The 17,709-nt window shown below is 42.1% G+C and overlaps 1 protein-coding gene across 1 annotated transcript; it reads right to left on the bottom strand.

Moving 5' to 3' along the window:
- Window positions 1–594: 594 nt before the first annotated feature.
- On the bottom strand, window positions 595–9,509 carry LOC142662442 (nicotinamide N-methyltransferase-like). Its single transcript, XM_075840647.1, has 3 exons — window positions 9,359–9,509; window positions 1,445–1,652; window positions 595–1,119 (listed from the first exon to the last, which is right to left on the bottom strand). Exons 1-3 carry the CDS (start codon window positions 9,507–9,509, stop codon window positions 696–698), a joined length of 783 nt encoding a protein of 260 aa, XP_075696762.1. The 3' UTR covers window positions 595–695.
- Between the last annotated feature and the right edge of the window lie 8,200 nt (window positions 9,510–17,709).

The following is a 17,709-nucleotide window of genomic DNA, read 5'->3' as shown; positions in this document are numbered from 1 at the left end:
AAGTAAACGTCCACTCTTGAACCATTTTGTTTTTTTAATCTAATTCGGAGATCCGTTTTCCTGTTTCACAGCTACAGATATCCTTAAAGGGGTTTTTCCAGAATCATAAATTATTATCTATTTACAGGATAGGCGATAATTGTCTGAAAAATTATTTTTAGACAATTATATTGTGCGCTAGACACTAATTAAGAAAATTAACAGGATTCTCTAAAAATTCTCTAAATAAATGAGATTATAGAGCAAAACCCTTGTGGATTATTATATTGTTTTATTTTAAAGCTTGTAAATTTCTTCTCATAAATCAAGGTCTGTAAAATCTATGGAGCAGGAACCCCCCCCCCCCCCCCCCCAAGTCAAGGACACAAACAGTTAAATGCTCTATGCTTCGCTTTATTACACTATTTATATAAAGCAGATACGAAACAGAACAACAATGAGAAAACAACTGATCCCAAGATTTCAGACTCCCATGATGTCCCAGATGATCAGACTCGGACTCGGCAATATTATCTAGGACCAGTCCAAGGCAAAGTCCCAAAAAGAACCAAACAATTATTTTTATGCTATTCTATTCTGCACTAAGGAAGCTACTTTTTTTTTTTTTTTTTATATTCAGAAATTTTATTGATTATTAGATCTTTTTTTTAGCTTAACATATGAAGTAATGACTTGCAGACTTTGTCAGATTCAACCTACTTCTCCTTGTGAGCTGCAATAGATATGACGGCCTTATAGTCAATAATGTCATTCACCAACGTTCTCTCCTTGACATTACAGTAATCAATGATAAAACCTTCTCCAGCTAGAACTTTCCTGACAAAATCCTCATCAATTGTGAAAACATGGAACTTGTCTTTTCCGACTGTAAAATATGTTGTACCTAAAGTCCCAATTATTATAAGGTGTCCTCCAGGTTTCAGCAACCTAGAGAACTTCCTCAGATATCTGATGTAATCATCTTGGTCTTTGCTGATAGCATCCAGAAGACTAGCAGTGATGACACAATCGGCTAATGGTAAGACCAGCGGCTCTGTCATATTCTCTTTCTCCGGGTCGTATTTCACAACATGTTGAATGGCTGATCTCAGTTTCGCTTCCTGGTCCTGAAACTGATCACTGGAAAATAAAAAAGACAAGGAAAGTGATTGTCCCACAGTCATCAACATGGTGGCTCAGTACTTAGCGCTGGACTATTAACTTTCAATACTAGAGGTAAAGCTTGAAATCATCCAAGACTGCTGCACCGAGTGTTAGGCTTATACTGCGCCTTTCCAGAATTAACTTGTATAAGAATATTGAACTAAGTGGGTAATACAAATTGTAAGTTTTGACTTGAGTTTTAACAGAGAAAACCTTTTCCTGGATCTTTGCCCCATCTCCCCTTATATTTGTTGTATAAGAAGCAACAATCACAATGACAGTGGTTTTTCAACTACATCACCTGTTTTCTTCTTTCTCTTGTAGAAGTGCTGATGTGTGGCCCCAATAAAATGCTCCCGTACGTTCGTCCACCCATCTCTTCAGCTCCATGATGCATCTGTTATTGACCTTCAGCACGATGATGTTTTTGAAAAACTCACAGGCTGAATATAGATGATGAACAAAGGAACCAAGACTGAGGTCAATCAAGATGTCTCCATTAATATGACCTGCAGAAAAAAAATGTGACTATTGAAACATTTAATATGTTAAACCCTCTTAGATTTTGTGGATAAACAAGGACATATGTCTATATCACACCTAGCAAATAATGTAAACATTTGTTCTCCAATGCCCAAATGCTTTCTCTTCTCTCCGCCGTCAGAGCAGGGCTGTGGCTGTGTATTACAGCCCTTGCCCCGCTCTTAATCGTGCGTCACACTGTGTGTCACACAGGACAAGAATGCTTGTCCTAATGCGGCAAGCCCCCGTTGCTCAAGACGAGTATTCTCATACTGTGTCGGCAACCAGTTAAAGAAGTGGTGCTCACCTGATGGGATGGTATATATGTCACCCAATGTGTCCTCAATAACCAGGGGTGGAGCTGTTAATCTGTTGTGTCTGCCAGGGCCTGCCCTCCACAAGCCAGAAATTAACCACATATTGTTAGGAAACGTCTATCCCTTTATGCAGCCTTATGCAGCCTTATGCAGATGCATTTTTCACCTCTTAAAAACGGGTAATCCGACCTTGAAGAAGAAAAACCTTGGATGCCACTAGGACATGACAGCACGGTGGCTTGGGGGTTAAATGCTTTTAAGGTTGGAGATCCCAGAGATAGAACTCACATGGTCCTCACACCTCAAATGTATTAGCAGAGATCTTTACCAGTGCGCTACCTCTGCTTTCAACTGTGGGCAATAAATTCTTCCAAAGATGACATGTTCTTATTCCTGCTGGAAGTGACGTTTACATTTGGTCTTATGGGGACAATAAGAAAGTCCAGAGATCAACCTGAGCTGGTGGTCTGGTGCTTTAGCTGCACCCTAAAAAGTGAGTGTCTTCTGTGCAGACCCTGGTTCAAATCCTGATGTGTGTGTTGTCCAAAATGGTACTCTGCTAGGTAGTGTTTATTGTGGTGTGGAGGCAGCGCAGTGAGATTGTTGCTGCATAAGAAAGTTAATTATGTAAAGAAAGAAAGTTACTTATGCAGCTGTCTCTTTTGAGATCAGCCTGAGCTGGTGGTCTGGTGCTTTCCAGAGGCTTGTTCCACCAGATTAAAAATGCCCTATCTCCTGCATCATTTTATCGGTGCTGGAATGTAGTTAACAGCAGTGTTTTTTCAGCAAGTTATGACCTTTATTACATTTATGCAAATTCGTTTCTTAATGCCCAAGTGGGCGTTTTTTAACTTTTAACCAAGTGGGCGTATTACAAAGAAGTGTATGACGCTGATTAACGAAATTACGTCAACTTTTTAAGGATTTTTGAGCTTCATTTTGGTTCCTTCATTGTCATTGAAGATTCACATCTACAGTTTACATAAGACACTTATGGTTTCTGATTTCTAGACACTTTACTGGCTATACTACATAGGTGCGCCCTATGTTAGTTTTTTTTCCAGATTTTTTTCTTGAGCTACCCTTTGCTGACTTTTTTCCCCCTTTACTGTTTGAGTTCTTGTGATGTGACTGGATCTGACTCTGTGTAGAATCTGCCAATCAATATGCCTGCCGAGGTGTCATTCATGTTAAGTCTGATGTGACAAACAAAGTGACATCTCCATCCCAGTATGACAACATTGCTGCTCTGTGGCTTGAAAAAACAAGTGGTTTGTATATCAAGTGGAGTTCCAAAAACCGGAGTTCAAAAAAGGAGTTAAAGCCCCAGTAAGTACTCTTCTTTTTCTTTTTGCATTAACAACTGTTCGCTGTTTTTTTTGTAACTGGGATAATGGATAGCAAGATTGGAGGTTTTCTTCAGTGCACAGTTTGCCATATGTATACACGACTGGAGCCGGAGTTCCAGGGTGAATACCTCTGTGGCAGATGTGAGCATGTTGGTCACCAGGAAGCTCGTATTAGAGATCTGGAGGAGCAAAATGCAACACTAAGGACGATAGACAATCTTGAGCGAAGCATGCTGCTCACGGAGCATGCAGTTAGTGGGTTAGAACTGGAGGGTGAAGACATGGGTGAGCAGGATCAGGTAAGTAGCTGGGTTAATGTAGTTAGGGGCAGTAGAAAGGAGTCAAAGAAAAGGAAGGCCGATCCGGTTTCTGACATTCCAACCAAAATTGCCAAGTTGGGTGATGATGCGAGGGTGTCAGTCTCAGAAATGGCAGCCCTAGTGGATACTGATCTCCCTAACAGCCGGGAGAACAGCCCATCTAGTAGTTGGCGGGATGGTAATGCAGGTAAGCCAAGACAATTGATAGTCGTGGGGGATTCTATAATCAGGAAGACGGATAGAATAATTTGTCGCCAAGACCACCTCAACCGAATGGTTTGCTGTCTCCCTGGTGCCAGGGTTCGGCATGTGGTGGAACGGGTGGACAAATTGCTGGGAGGGGCTGGTGATGATCCAGCTGTCGTGGTCCATGTCGGTACCAATGACAGAATAAATGGTAGGTGGAGGAGCCTTAAGAATAATTTTAAAGAACTAGGCTACAAGCTGAAGGGAAGGACCTCCAAAGTAGTATTCTCAGGAATACTGCCTGTGCCATGCGCATCACAGGAAAGACAGCGGGAGCTCAGGGAGTTAAATGCATGGCTGAAGTCTTGGTGTAGAGGAGAAGGATTTGGGTTCCTAGAGCACTGGGCTGACTTTTCATTGGGGTACAAACTGTATTCTGCAGATGATTTGCACCTAAATGGAAGGGGGTCTGCTCTGCTGGGGGAGAGAATTCTAGCTGGGGTGGTGGAGTATTTAAACTAGGGCTGAGGAGGGAGGTCAATGTAGAAAAAAAAGGGGTAGCCAGGTTAGAGAGGGGTCAGACTATATTGGTGGGGGGAGAAACAGAATGTGGGGAGAGGACTAGACAACAAGATAAGGAGATCCTTTCGTTACAAAACATCAGTGTAAATAAAAATGCCCAAATAATGTCAAATCACATTTCTGATAATAAAAGTGAAAAACTGACAGGCAAGTTAAAGTGTATGTTCACAAATGCCAGAAGTCTAGCAAGCAAAATGGGGGAGCCGGAGGACTTGACACTGGAAGAAAATATAGATATAGTTGGTGTTGCTGAAACATGGCTGGACTGTAAATCTACAGGGTTTTACACTGTTTCGGAATGACAGGACAAATAGGAAAGGTGGTAGTGTATGTCTGTATGTAAGAAATGATATGAAGGCGAGTGTGAAAGAGACAATAGTGGGTGAATACTGTGAGGAGGTTGAAACCTTGTGGGTGGAACTAGAAAGGGAGGTAAACACTGAAAAAATTACTTTTGGTGTAATCTATAGACCCCCCAATATAACTGAGGAGATGGAGGGTCAGCTATATAAACAGATGGAGCGGGCTGCACAGGCGGGTACTGTAGTGATAATGGGAGATTTTAATTTCCGAGATATTAATTGGTGTCATGGTTCGGCTTCAACTGCAAAGGGGAGACATTTCCTCAACCTGTTGCAGGAAAATTTTATGAGCCAGTTTGTGGAAGACCCGACTTGAAGCTCTGTTGGATCTGGTCATTTCTAATAATGCAGATCTTGTTGGGAATGTCAATGTTCGTGAAAACCTCGGTAACAGTGATCATAATATAGTTACATTTTACCTATACTGTAAAAAACAAACACAGGCTGGGAGGGCAAAAACATTTAATTTTAAGAAAGCCAATTTCCCCAGGATGAGGGCTGCAATTGAGGATATGGACTGGGAAGAACTAATGTCAAATAATGGGACAAATGATAAATGGGAGATTTTCAAATCTACTTTGAGTTATTATAGTGCAAAATTTATTCCTATAGGTAACAAGTATAAACGACTCAAATTAAACCCCACATGGCTTACACCTTTTGTGAAAGGGGCAATACATGACAAAAAAAGGGCATTTAAAAAATACAAATCTGAGGGTACATCTGTAGCCTAAAAAATATAAAGATCTTAATAAAATCTGTAAAAAGGTAATAAAATTAGCAAAAATACAAAATGAAAGGCAGGTGGCCAAGGATAGTAAAACAAATCCCAAAAAATTCTTCAAGTATATAAATGCTAAAAAGCCAAGGTCTGAACATGTAGGACCCCTAGATAATGGTAATGGGGAGTTGATCACAGGGGATCAAGAGAAGGCAGAGTTACTAAATGGGTTCTTTAGCTCTGTATATACAACTGAAGAAAGAGCAGCTGATGTAGCCGGTGCCAGTGCTGTTAATATATCAGTTGATATACTGAATTGGATGAATGTAGAGATGGTCCAAGCTAAATTAAATAAAATAAATGTGCACAAGGCTCCGGGACCAGATGGGTTACACCCTAGAATTCTTAAAGAGCTTAGTTCAGTTATTTCTGTCCCCCTTTTCATAATATTCAGAGAATCTCTAGTGACTGGTATAGTGCCAAGGGACTGGCGCAGGGCAAATGTGGTGCCGGTTTTCAAAAAGGGCTCTAGGTCTTCCCCAGGTAATTATAGACCAGTAAGCTTAACATCCATCGTGGGGAAAATGTTTGAGGGGCTATTGAGGGACTATATACAGGATTATGTGACAATAAATAGAATTATAAGTGACAGCCAGCACGGTTTTACTAAGGACAGAAGTTGTCAAACCAACCTGATCTGTTTTTATGAAGAGGTAAGCAGAAGTCTAGACAGAGGGGCCGCTGTGGATATAGTGTTTTTGGACTTTGCAAAGGCATTTGACACTGTCCCTCATAGACGTCTAATGGGTAAATTAAGGACTATAGTTTTAGAAAATATAGTTTGTAATTGGATTGAGAATTGGCTCAAGGACCGTATCCAGAGAGTTGTGGTCAATGACTCCTACTCTGAATGGTCCCCGGTAATAAGTGGTGTACCCCAGGGTTCAGTGCTGGGACCACTATTATTCAACTTATTTATTAATGATATAGAGGATGGGATTAATAGCACTATTTCTATTTTTGCAGATGACACCAAGCTATGTAATATAGTTCAGACTATGGAAGATGTTTGTGAATTGCAGGCAGATTTAAACAAACTAAGTGTTTGGGCGTCCACTTGGCAGATGAGGCTTAATGTAGATAAATGTAAAGTTATGCATCTGGGTACCAACAACCTGCATGCATCATATGTCCTAGGGGGAGCTACACTGGGGGAGTCACTTGTTGAGAAGGATCTGGGTGTACTTGTAAATCATAAACTCAATAACAGCATGCAGTGTCAATCAGCTGCTTCAAAGGCCAGCAAGATGTTATCGTGTATTAAAAGAGGCATGGACTCGCGGGACAGGGATGTAATATTGCCACTTTACAAAGCATTAGTGAGGCCTCATCTAGAATATGCAGTTCAGTTCTGGGCTCCAGTTCATAGAATGGATGCCCTGGAGTTGGAAAAAATACAAAGAAGAGCAACGAAGCTAATTAGGGGCATGGAGCATTTAAGTTATGAGGAAAGATTAAAAGAATTAAACCTATTTAGCCTTGAAAAAAGACGACTAAGGGGGGACATGATTAACTTATATAAATATATTAATGGCACATACAAAAAATATGGTGAAATCCTGTTCCTTGTAAAACCCCCTCAAAAAACAAGGGGGCACTCCCTCCGTCTGGAGAAAAAAAGGTTCAATTTGCAGAGGCGACAAGCCTTCTTTACCGTGAGAACTGTGAATCTATGGAATAGTCACCACAGGTGCCGTCACAGCAGGGACAGGAGATGCTGCAAAAAAGGCTTAGATAATTTCCTAGAACAAAAAAATATAAGCTCCTATGTGTAGAAATTTTTCCTTCCCTTTTCCCATTCCTTGGTTGAACTTGATGGACATGTGTCTTTTTTCAGCCGTACTAACTATGTAACTATGTAACTATGTAACATCCTCTAAATATGAGAATGATGAAAACATATTATTATTTCTGCCATTAGTGGTAACCTGAGCAGAAAATAATTGTTGGTGCATTTTTTTATGTATGGAAATCTGTCATTAACCCCTTAATGACCGGCCTATTTTGGACCTAATGACCAAGCTATTTTTTACGTTTTTCAATCGTCGCATTCCAAGAGCTATAACCTTCTTATTTTTGCGTCGACATAGCTGTATAAGGTCTTGTTTTTTGCGGGACAAGTTGCACTTTTTAATAGCACCATTTTTAGGTACATATTATTTATTGATTAACTTTTATTAACTTTTTTTTGGGGGGGAATAGAAAAAAATCTGAAATTTTGCCACTCTTTTTCGCGTCCTAAATCTACGCCGTTTACCGTGTGGTATAAATAACACAATAGCTTTATTCAGCAGGTTGTTACGATTGCAACGACACCAAATTTGTATAGTTTTTGTATGTTTTACTACTTTTACACAGTAAAAACGCTTTTTTTTCAAAATTATTTGTTTTTGTGTCTCCATATTTGAAGAGCCGTAACGTTTTTATTTTTTCGCCGATGCGGTCGTATGAGGGCTTTTTTTTTGCTGGACGACTTGTAGTTTTTATTGGTACCATTTTGGAGTAGATGCGACTTTTTGATCACTTTTTATTACATTTTTTTAAAGTCAGTATTCACAGAAAACAGCAATTTTTCCATAGTTTTTTATTATTTTTTTTACGGCGTTCACCGTGCGGGTTAAATAATGTAATAGATTTATAGTCGGTGTCGTTACGGACGCGGCGATACCAAATATGTGTAACTTTTTAACTTTATTTTGTTTTTTTAATAGTAAAGCATTTTGTAAGGGGAAAAGCTGGGTTTTTCATTTTTTTCACATTTTTTTTTTAATTAACTTTATTAAACTTGTTTTTCACTTTTTTACTAGTCCCATTAGGGGACTATAATATGCGATTCTGCGATCACATTTATAATACACTGCAATACTTTTGTATTGCAGTGTATTACTGCCTGTCCGTTTAACACGGACAGGCATCTGCTAGGTCATGCCTGCGGAATGATCTAGCAGGCATTCACTCCAGGCAGACCTGGGGGCCTTTATTAGACCCCCGGCTGCCATTAGAGACACAGACACTCGCCGATCATATCGCCGGGTGTCAGTGAGATGAGAGGGAGCTCCCTCCCTCTCTCCAAAACCACTCAGATGCGGTGCTCGCTATTGAGCACCGCATCTGAGGGGTTAAACGTGTGAGATCGATACTAATATCGATCTCACACGGCAGAGCAGGGACGCCCCCAGCCCTCAGCTGCCTCTAGCAGCTGAGAGCAGGGAGATTTGACAGCTCCCTGCTCTGTAAACTTATTCCGATGCCGCGACGTAAAAAGTCTATGGAATCGGAATAAGGCCCGTTAGTGACCGACGTAGAAACACGATGGGCCGGTCACTAACGGGTTAAACATAGAACTGTAGATTATAGAGATCAGGTTCTAGTTTACAAAACAAAATTAGTAAGAAGAGATCAGAAAATAACAGCAGCTCAAACTGGTAAACCACAAGTCAGATAACAGCAGATTTAGGTAATTGCACCCACAATTGGAATTTTTGAGATGCCCTTCATAATCCGCCAAAAAGTTTTCCAGGGTTCTCGAGGTTAGAGAAGTGAAAACAATGACTCTTCTAAACCCTGACACCCGATATTCTTCATCATATACAATGTCTAGGGTTTTTCTCTGCTCCCTGTGATTTTCCAGTTGCTAAGAACTGGGGCAGTATTTTCACCCCCTCTGATCTCCCACACCCCAAAACACAAGTTTGCCCGATTTGTATCCAGTTGTTTACAATTCTTTAAAACCAGTTAAACAAGAAATAATATACACATCAATGTATCTTAGGAGTAATAATATCAGGATACATACCCACTGAGAAAACTTGTCTAAGATTTTCAATGACAAATTTCAAGGTGTCATCTCCAAGGGCCATGTCAGATTTATCTGAAAAGTAATGCTCCAGAAATTGTCTGGAATCAAAGCCATGTACATGATAGAGCTTATGGGGACTGGAATCCATCATCTACTCTTGTATCACAGACGGGGTGACTACCTCTAGACCGGGGCACAAGATCATTATATAATTACCAGGATTCAATTTACAAAGTGTGTTACTAAGAATAACTTATCACACGATGACTTATTATATTCATGAGCCGGTCATGGGAACTTGTGTTATAATAAATTCACATAGAGAAATAATGATTTCTAAAAAAAAAAAAATCTATTTTATTGTTAAAGGAGACAACAAAAACAACGAACATTTAGTCACCTAAATTTTTATTTCCTGGAGTCCGTAGGCAGCACAACACATATGGGTTTTAGTCCCTTAGGTACAATTAAGCAGAGACAGGTTAATTAGCAATAAGCATTAGGCAATTAAACAATTAAAGACTTCCCCTATAAGTATGTATCGGTAACCGGGCCCCAGCGTATTTTTACGAAGCAATAGTCATAAGTCCTGACAGGGAGGGAAGCTTGTGATGTCTACGGACTCCAGGAAATAAATTTTCGGTGAGTAAATTTTAGTTTTCCTGATTGTCCTTGGCAGCACAACACATATGGGATTTGCCAAGCAATAGCTATATGGGCGGGATAGCAGACACCATTTCAAGTACTCTTTTGCCAAATAGAGAACCCTCTGATGCCAGTGAGTCGAGCCTGTAGTGCTTGACAAAGGTTGATGCGGATGCCCACGTAGCAGCTCTGCAGATTTGATCCAGGGGAATATGCCCGACTTCTGCCCATGAGGTAGCTGTAGAGCGTGTGGAATGTGTCCTGATCTGCAGAGGAGATTGAAGGTCACTGAGATGATAGCATTTTTCAATAGTTGATCTAATCCACCTGGTTAGGGTGGCTTTACTTGCTTTTTGTGCCTTATTAGGACAGGCATGTTGAAGGAACAGATTTTTGGCATTCCTAAAAGAATTTGTCTTTTGAATATAGGTGGGAACGGCTCTTCTCACGTCCAGTGTATGCGAATTCTCCTGATCTTCACCTTGGGGATGAGGGAAAAGAACTGGCAATAAAATCTCTTGATTTATATTCCTAAAGGAAGGAACTTTAGGCAAGAACCGAGGCATGGTACGCAGTAGAAGACAATCTCCCAGGTCGATCAAATAAGGTTCTTTGAAGGAGAGGGCCTGCAGCTCGCTTATGCGCCTGGCTGACGTGATTGCCACCTGGAAGAAGGCCTTGAAGGAGAGAAATCTGATGGATGACTCTTGCATGGGTTCAAACAGTGACTTTGTTAGAGCCGACACCACTATTGAAAGGTCCCAGGAAGGAGAGGGTATCGGAGAGACTGGGCTAAGGTTTCTTAAAGCCTTGAAGAATGTCTTCACCAACTGCTGGTTGGAGAAATGATTTTGCAATTGGGCATTGATTGCCATGAACTGCATCTTAAAGGGAATGTGTTGCCAGAAAAGCATGTTTTTTTTTAAAAAATTAAACATTTAGTGTGTGGGTGATTAAACATTGTTCAAATTTTTTTTATTTTTTTCGCGAGTCAGGAAATATTATAAATTTTTTCTAATTTATAATACTACCCATTTTTGGTCACTAGATGGAGCTAGTTCCCAAAATTGCAGCATTGCAACATTGGGTTAAAAGCCCTCGCTCTAGTGAGCTCTCAGCATCCCCCCCTCCTTTATCCTGGCTAGTGCCGGGATAAACGAGGGGTTTGAAAGGTTTAACCTCCTACACTGTGTGTCGCCATTTTTTGAGGTAACCCACAGTGTAGTAGGTTTACATACAGTAGTAAACACACACAAACACTAACATACATTGAAATCTCTTACCTGCTCCTGCCGCCGCGGCTCCCTCCGGCCCGTCCGCTCCCTTTGCTGCCGCTGTTCCATGTGCACAAGTCCGGAAGCCGCGACCGGAAGTAGTAATATTACTGTCCGGCCGCGACTTCCGGTCCACAGGAAAATGGCGCCGGACGGCGCCAATTTCGAATAGGACTGTGTGGGAGCGGCGCATGCGCAGTTCCCACACAGACGCCGTACACGGCAGTCAATGGGACGGGAGCCGTTCACAGTCCCTATGGGACTGTGGCTGCCGTATTCCATGTCTGTGTTGTGTCGTTAATCGACACACACAGAAATGGAACAAAAAATGGCAGCCCCCATAGGGAAGAAAAAGTGTAAAAATAAGAAACAGTAAAACACAAACACACAAATGAAAATAAACGTTTATATTAAGGCACTAACATCTTTAACATATAAAAAAATTATTTGTGATGACACTGTTCCTTTAAGGGTATTTAGCTTCAACCCTTTATTGAAGCCCTCCTGAAGAAATTGCAGGATAGTATTCGGGGAAACTGTGTTTGCAGAATTCTTAGAGCACCAGGAGGTAAACAGGGTCCAAACTCTGTTATATACTTTGACCGTTGAGGGGCGTCTGGCTGATAGCAAAGTATTAATGACTTCCGATGAGAGCCCCATTTCTGTCAGATTCTCCCGGTCAGTCTCCAGGCCGTGAGATGTAGACTGCGAGGGTTCGGGTGATACAACCCTTTCTGGGACAGAAGGTCGACTGACACTGGTAGTTTCAGAAACCTGCCTTTCGAGAGAGACAATGCTAGGGAGAACCAGGCTCTGCAGGGCCAAAATGGCAGGATTGCAATGGCTTCCGCTTTTTCGTCCCGAACTTTTCTCAATACTCTGGGTATTAAGGGGAGGGGAGGAAAGATGTAGATTAATTTTTCTCTCCAGCTGACAAACAGGCCATCCAATGCTACTGCATGACGGAAATGGTATAGAGAACAGAAGCCGAGGACTTTGTTGTCCTCTTCCGATGCCATCACCTCCAAGTCTGGCATTCCCCATGTGGCAGGAGGAGGCATCCGCTGTGAGGACTTTCTGTGGTGGGGGAAACAGGGATTTGCCGGACCGGAGAGTGTCCGGAATTAACCACCAGTTGAGGTCTAGATGGGTGAAGTTAGACACCTTGAAGAGAGCATCCAGATTTCTGACATTTTTGTCCCAGGCTCTGAGGATGTCGAGCTGTAGTGATCTCATGTGGGCTTTGGCCCAGGGGACCGCATCTATGGATGAGGTTGTTAGACCTAGGACTTTCATGGCCCCTCGAACCGATATATTCGGATGGCAAATAAGGCGTTCCATTGAACCCCGAATTGAAGTAATCCTCTCCGGAGACAACTTAACTGTCATTGACCGGGAATTCACCATGAATCCTAAGAATTTCAGATTCTGTGATGGTGAGAGCTGTGACTTTCTGAAGTTCACCAGGAACCCGAGAAAAGTGAAGAAATTCCAATGTGGTTTGGAGATGCTCTTGGAGCAGGGACTTTGATGGTGCTTTTATTAGCCAGTCGTCCAAGTAAGGGACCACACATATCCCTTTCAGCATCAGCGCTGCTGTTAGGACCCCCACGATTTTCGTGAACACACAAGGGCACCGGGAACACTCTGGAGTAAACTCCTTGCCCTCTTTCTGAGAATGGAACATCTTTCAGGGCTGCTTTCTGGAGAAAGACCTGTAGAAGCAGATGGACTATCGGATTGTAATGCCTGTTGAGGACAAAGTGGTCTGGGGGGAGATTTATGAACTCCAAAGCGTATCCTCTCCTGATGGTCGTCGTCACCCAGTCGTCGGATGATGTCACCGACCACTGAGAGGAGAATCTCTGAAGCCTTGCTCCTACTTGTAGGATTGGTTCGGCGTCATAAACTGTTTGGGTTTTGACCAGGGTTTTTCTTCCGAAAGGAGGAAGGGGTTTTCCCGCTTCATTTTAAACGTGCGCCGACGGTCTGGAAACCTTCTGTTGAACTTTGGGGACATTCTTCTCTGATCCCGAAAAGAACGCCTGGTATCCTTCCTTTTTAGGTTCATGAAACCTAGCCCCTTTGCCTTCCCCTAAGGAATTCAAGATATCCGTTAGTTGAGGACCAAACAGAGATTCTGGCTGGAAAGGGAGGCCACAAAAATTATTTTTGGAGAGATTATCCCCTGACCATAATTTAAGCCAAAGAGCCCTCCTGGCCGCATTCGACAGGGACAGAGCCCTAGATGCACATTTGATGTTATCCAGCTGGGAGTCGGAGAGGAACTCCGAAGCTGACTTCACTACTGAGAGGGACTGGAGAATTTCCGCCCTTGGGACTCCATCCTCTAGATACCTTGATAGGTGGCTTAGCCAGACCCAGAGTGCCTTAGCCACCGGTACTGAAGACAAGGAGGCTTTGCATGAGCCCACTGTTGAGGAGTACACCTTCTTCAGAAGAAAATCCGCTTTGCGGTCCATAGGGTCATTCAGAAGGGCTGATTCATCGGGTGGAAAAACGGCTTTCTTTGCCAATTTAACCACTGGCAAATCCAGTTTTGGTACATTCTCACAATCTTTGGAGCAAGCTTTATCCAGCCTGTAGAGGTTTTTAAACCGAGAGCCCAGTTCAGAATTCCTCTCAGGCTTATCCCAATCCCGTTTCATCCATTCCATGAGGACAGGATGGCTGGGAAAACTTTTCCCCTTGGTAATGGGAAAGTAGAACAGTCTGTCCTTTTTAGGTTTATGCTCAACCTCTTTCCCCGTCTCCAATGTATCCTTCACCGCTCTGAGATCATGGAGCTTATCCTTACTCAGGATGTAACATTCCTCTGTGGCGTCAGAGTCTGGGGAGTCAGAGACCACCTCTGAATCTGAACCTCCTGCTGAGGAGGAATCCTCCTGGTATTGAGGAGGTGGAGAGGAGGAGCGTCTGGCCCTTTTAGCATGGTGTGATGATTTGACATCTTCAAAAACTACAGATAACTGTTGTTTGAACCATTGCATAAATCCCCTAGAATCCTCCCTGGGAGGGGAGGCGACTGGGGTGGCGCATGATACACACAGATCTGATATAGTGTCATCAGGCAGACGCTGGAGGCATTCCCTGTAAAGCCTGTGCCTGGATTTGTGGGTCCTTTTCCTACCTTCTCTTCTGGCAGACATCTAGAGAAGAGGCAGAAACAAACGCATGGTAGGAAAATGTGCATAGCCATCAGCATTGAGACACATCAGTACCCATATATGTAAACAGCCATACTGACCTTAGCAAGCAGAGGGCTGTCCAGAGGCAGAGCGTGCAGTCTTTCAAAAGAGACGCCGGTATTATGAGCCCGCTGCATCAGCACGTCACATACGGGGGCGGGGCCAAGCTGACATCACTTCTGCCCCATCCATGCCTCTGTAACGCAGAGCAGCACTTTTGGGTACAGTCGTTAAATCCACCTCGGACCTAGACGAATGGGGGATGCTCCAACAGAGGGTCCTCCTCCCCTGCTACCATTACCAGGATAAGGTAAGGTGCCCCGTCACCGTGTACCAAGAAGATGTCCAACATCTTGGTACACCTTCGTGACTGAGAGACAGAGATGCAGCCCTGTATACAGCCCGGAACAAATCTTTTCCTCAGTGGGATAGGGAACCGTCTCCAAACTGATCCTAGAGAGAAAGAAAAGATACACTGGGATCCGGTTACCGGTATATACTTATAGGGGAAGTCCTTAATAATTTAATTGCTTAATGCTTATTGATAATTAACCTGCCTCCGCTTAAATGTACCTATGGGACTAAAACCCATATGTGTTGTTCTGCCAAGGACGATCAGGAAACAGAAAATTGTGTCTTTGTCAGTCTGTCAGGATGCAGAGCTTTACAGTCCTAACAAGCTGAGAGGATGGAGTCTCCTTATCTATACTGCCATGCTACTGCTGTCAAAGATATTGTATTTCTTTTGACTAAAGATACATACTAAGATGAGCTTGGGATTCTGTATGTTACCATATGTAGAATATATATGTATGCAATTATGAGGGTAACGCCTGCTCTCATTTCCTTATAAATAAAGATGCATTTGCCCCTCCCAGGGGCAGAGACTGTTTTGAGCACCGTCGCCGTGTGTCATAGTCTCTCTCCGGCCGGCTGGCCGGTTGGTCTCTCTCAAATCCACTAGTGAGGGAGCATTCATTAATTTGGAACTCATAGACAAATGCAGAAAATGTCCAAAGTTAAGGGACAAAGTAAATTCTGAGACGACATTTCCTGGGGGCTCTTGTCCGGGATCCCAACACAGATCCAAGGAGACAATTGAAGGTGGACGACAGCTGGGGAAACAACATGGAACTGCACATAATGCCCGTGAGTAAGAAATGTTATTCTTACTGTGCACGTCCCTCTTGTTTTAGCTGCCATCCAGGTATTGTTTCTTTTGACTAATTGGGAACCATGAACATTATTTGTCTATGAGTTGTTGTATGTGTTATAAGAATAGGTGTGTGAGTAGAAACGAATCTGTGAGAGGCTGAGATAAGGGAGCATTTGTGTTCTGATCCCAATACATACAGAAACATAACCAAATACCGAGATAACACTAAACGACCTGTCCAAAGTGTTCCCTCCGGCCCGTGGGTTTAGTCTGCATAAGGATCAGGTTGCAAATTGATCCTTGGAGAAGTGACGGGTACCCATCCCCACCCAAGTGATTTTTAGGACTTCTGCACATCCAGACAGTGACCCATAGGAGGCGCACCTTGCCAGAAGTAAGAGTATGTATATGGGCTAATCCTCGGATGCCCAACCTGAATGAATTGTTGAGTATTAAATAACACCTCTGTAGCTAGAAAGTTTATAGAATATCCAAGGGACCCTAAGACAGTTAGACATACATGAATAATATGCATCCCTTTATGATAACAAAGCAGGTTAACAAAGCTTGTTGATATAAATTATTTGGCTGCTGTTTAGGGTTAAACAGATCAGATACCTGGTTACCCTACTGATATACTAAAATATTTAGCAGAGTGCATAGGGTAACTCCCTTTGACAGACTAAAATATTTAGCAGAGTGCAAAGGGAACCCCTAACGACAGTCTAAATGTAGGTTGAAGGCCAGGATTTAGCAGAGCACCTGGGGACATCTGGATCTACTGTACGTGTGCACAAGGTAAAGTGCTGGCCAGGCAAGATGAAGGGGCATGCCACCCAAGGTACAGGGTGGGGAAAGACAGCAACAGATATTGTTAGAAAACTATGTGGGAAAAGGTTCAGTGAAGAATCTGGAGGACATAACTAAGAAAGCGAGAATGCCCAAGCAGGGGATCCTCAGTTATACTAGATGTGATGGTTTCTTGAGAGACGATGGGCCCTGGATTAAAAGACAGAGTTGCAGAGAACAGATAGAAGTGATTGAATGTACCAGAAATAAATAAAAAAATATATAAATATAAAAACACAAGGAAACACAGTTGTAATTTATAACCGCCGTCTAATTCTATAGATAGTGACATTCCAGTAGAAAAGAATGTGCCAACTGATAATTCTTCTATATACCGCTTTATAAAGCAAAGGTTTACAGAAACAAGAGGTTTCCAGGGGTGACATGCGATCAGTTACTAGCCAAACATTGAGAGAAAGGCGTCATCAGAATACATAAAGGAATCAATTGACTCTTCACTTCCTAACAAGGAAACATTGGGTGAAATGTTCAGGGATTATTGATAGATAGTAAGATGTGGATTAGGAATTGGCTAGAAATAGAAATAAAGCCAATAGGATCATTTTAAGTGTAATGACCACGGATTGTAGAAGGAGAAGTGGGATTGATAAACTGAATAAGATTCTTATGTATTTCTATCCAGATCTGGTTGTTGGAATATACTGTATATTATCTGTCCTAAATTGTCACGAATTAAATTTTCTCTCTTTATAGGAGTTTTTCAAGACATTTTACTGTAAATCTTTTTCCTTTTTGGTTTACTTTTTTTTTTTTTTTTTTAACTCGGTTAATTGAAGGAGGCATATAAACACAAAATCACAATATACTGCTCAGCGGGCATGCCCAGTAATAATACAAAAATGGATGTGTTTACACTGCTCATGAAATAACAATACATAACAATAAGAGGCATCTCTCAACTAAATTAACATACAGTGTCAGGTAACTACCATTACTATAATATACTCCATAAGAAGATATCGTGGAAACCGGCATTTTAGGAGAACAGAGCATATGCACAATATTTATCAGGCATGAAATAGGAAGGAGGAGCTCCATCTACCATTCATAGATTCCCAGCGAGAGCAGATGCAATGTGTCTTTCTTCAATTATTAATCGCTCCAAGGGCCGCTGAGAGCTCAGGACCAGAATAAGACGTAAGCTCAGAATTACACCCACACCCAGTGACATTTTTCAGGACGGTTTCTGTGAAT

The sequence above is a fragment of the Rhinoderma darwinii genome, chromosome 10 (genome assembly GCF_050947455.1).
Source record: "Rhinoderma darwinii isolate aRhiDar2 chromosome 10, aRhiDar2.hap1, whole genome shotgun sequence".
In the NCBI taxonomy this organism is placed as follows: domain Eukaryota; kingdom Metazoa; phylum Chordata; class Amphibia; order Anura; family Rhinodermatidae; genus Rhinoderma; species Rhinoderma darwinii.
The sequence above is the reverse complement of the archived record's forward strand: the minus strand, read 5'-3'. Positions and strand labels throughout refer to the sequence as shown.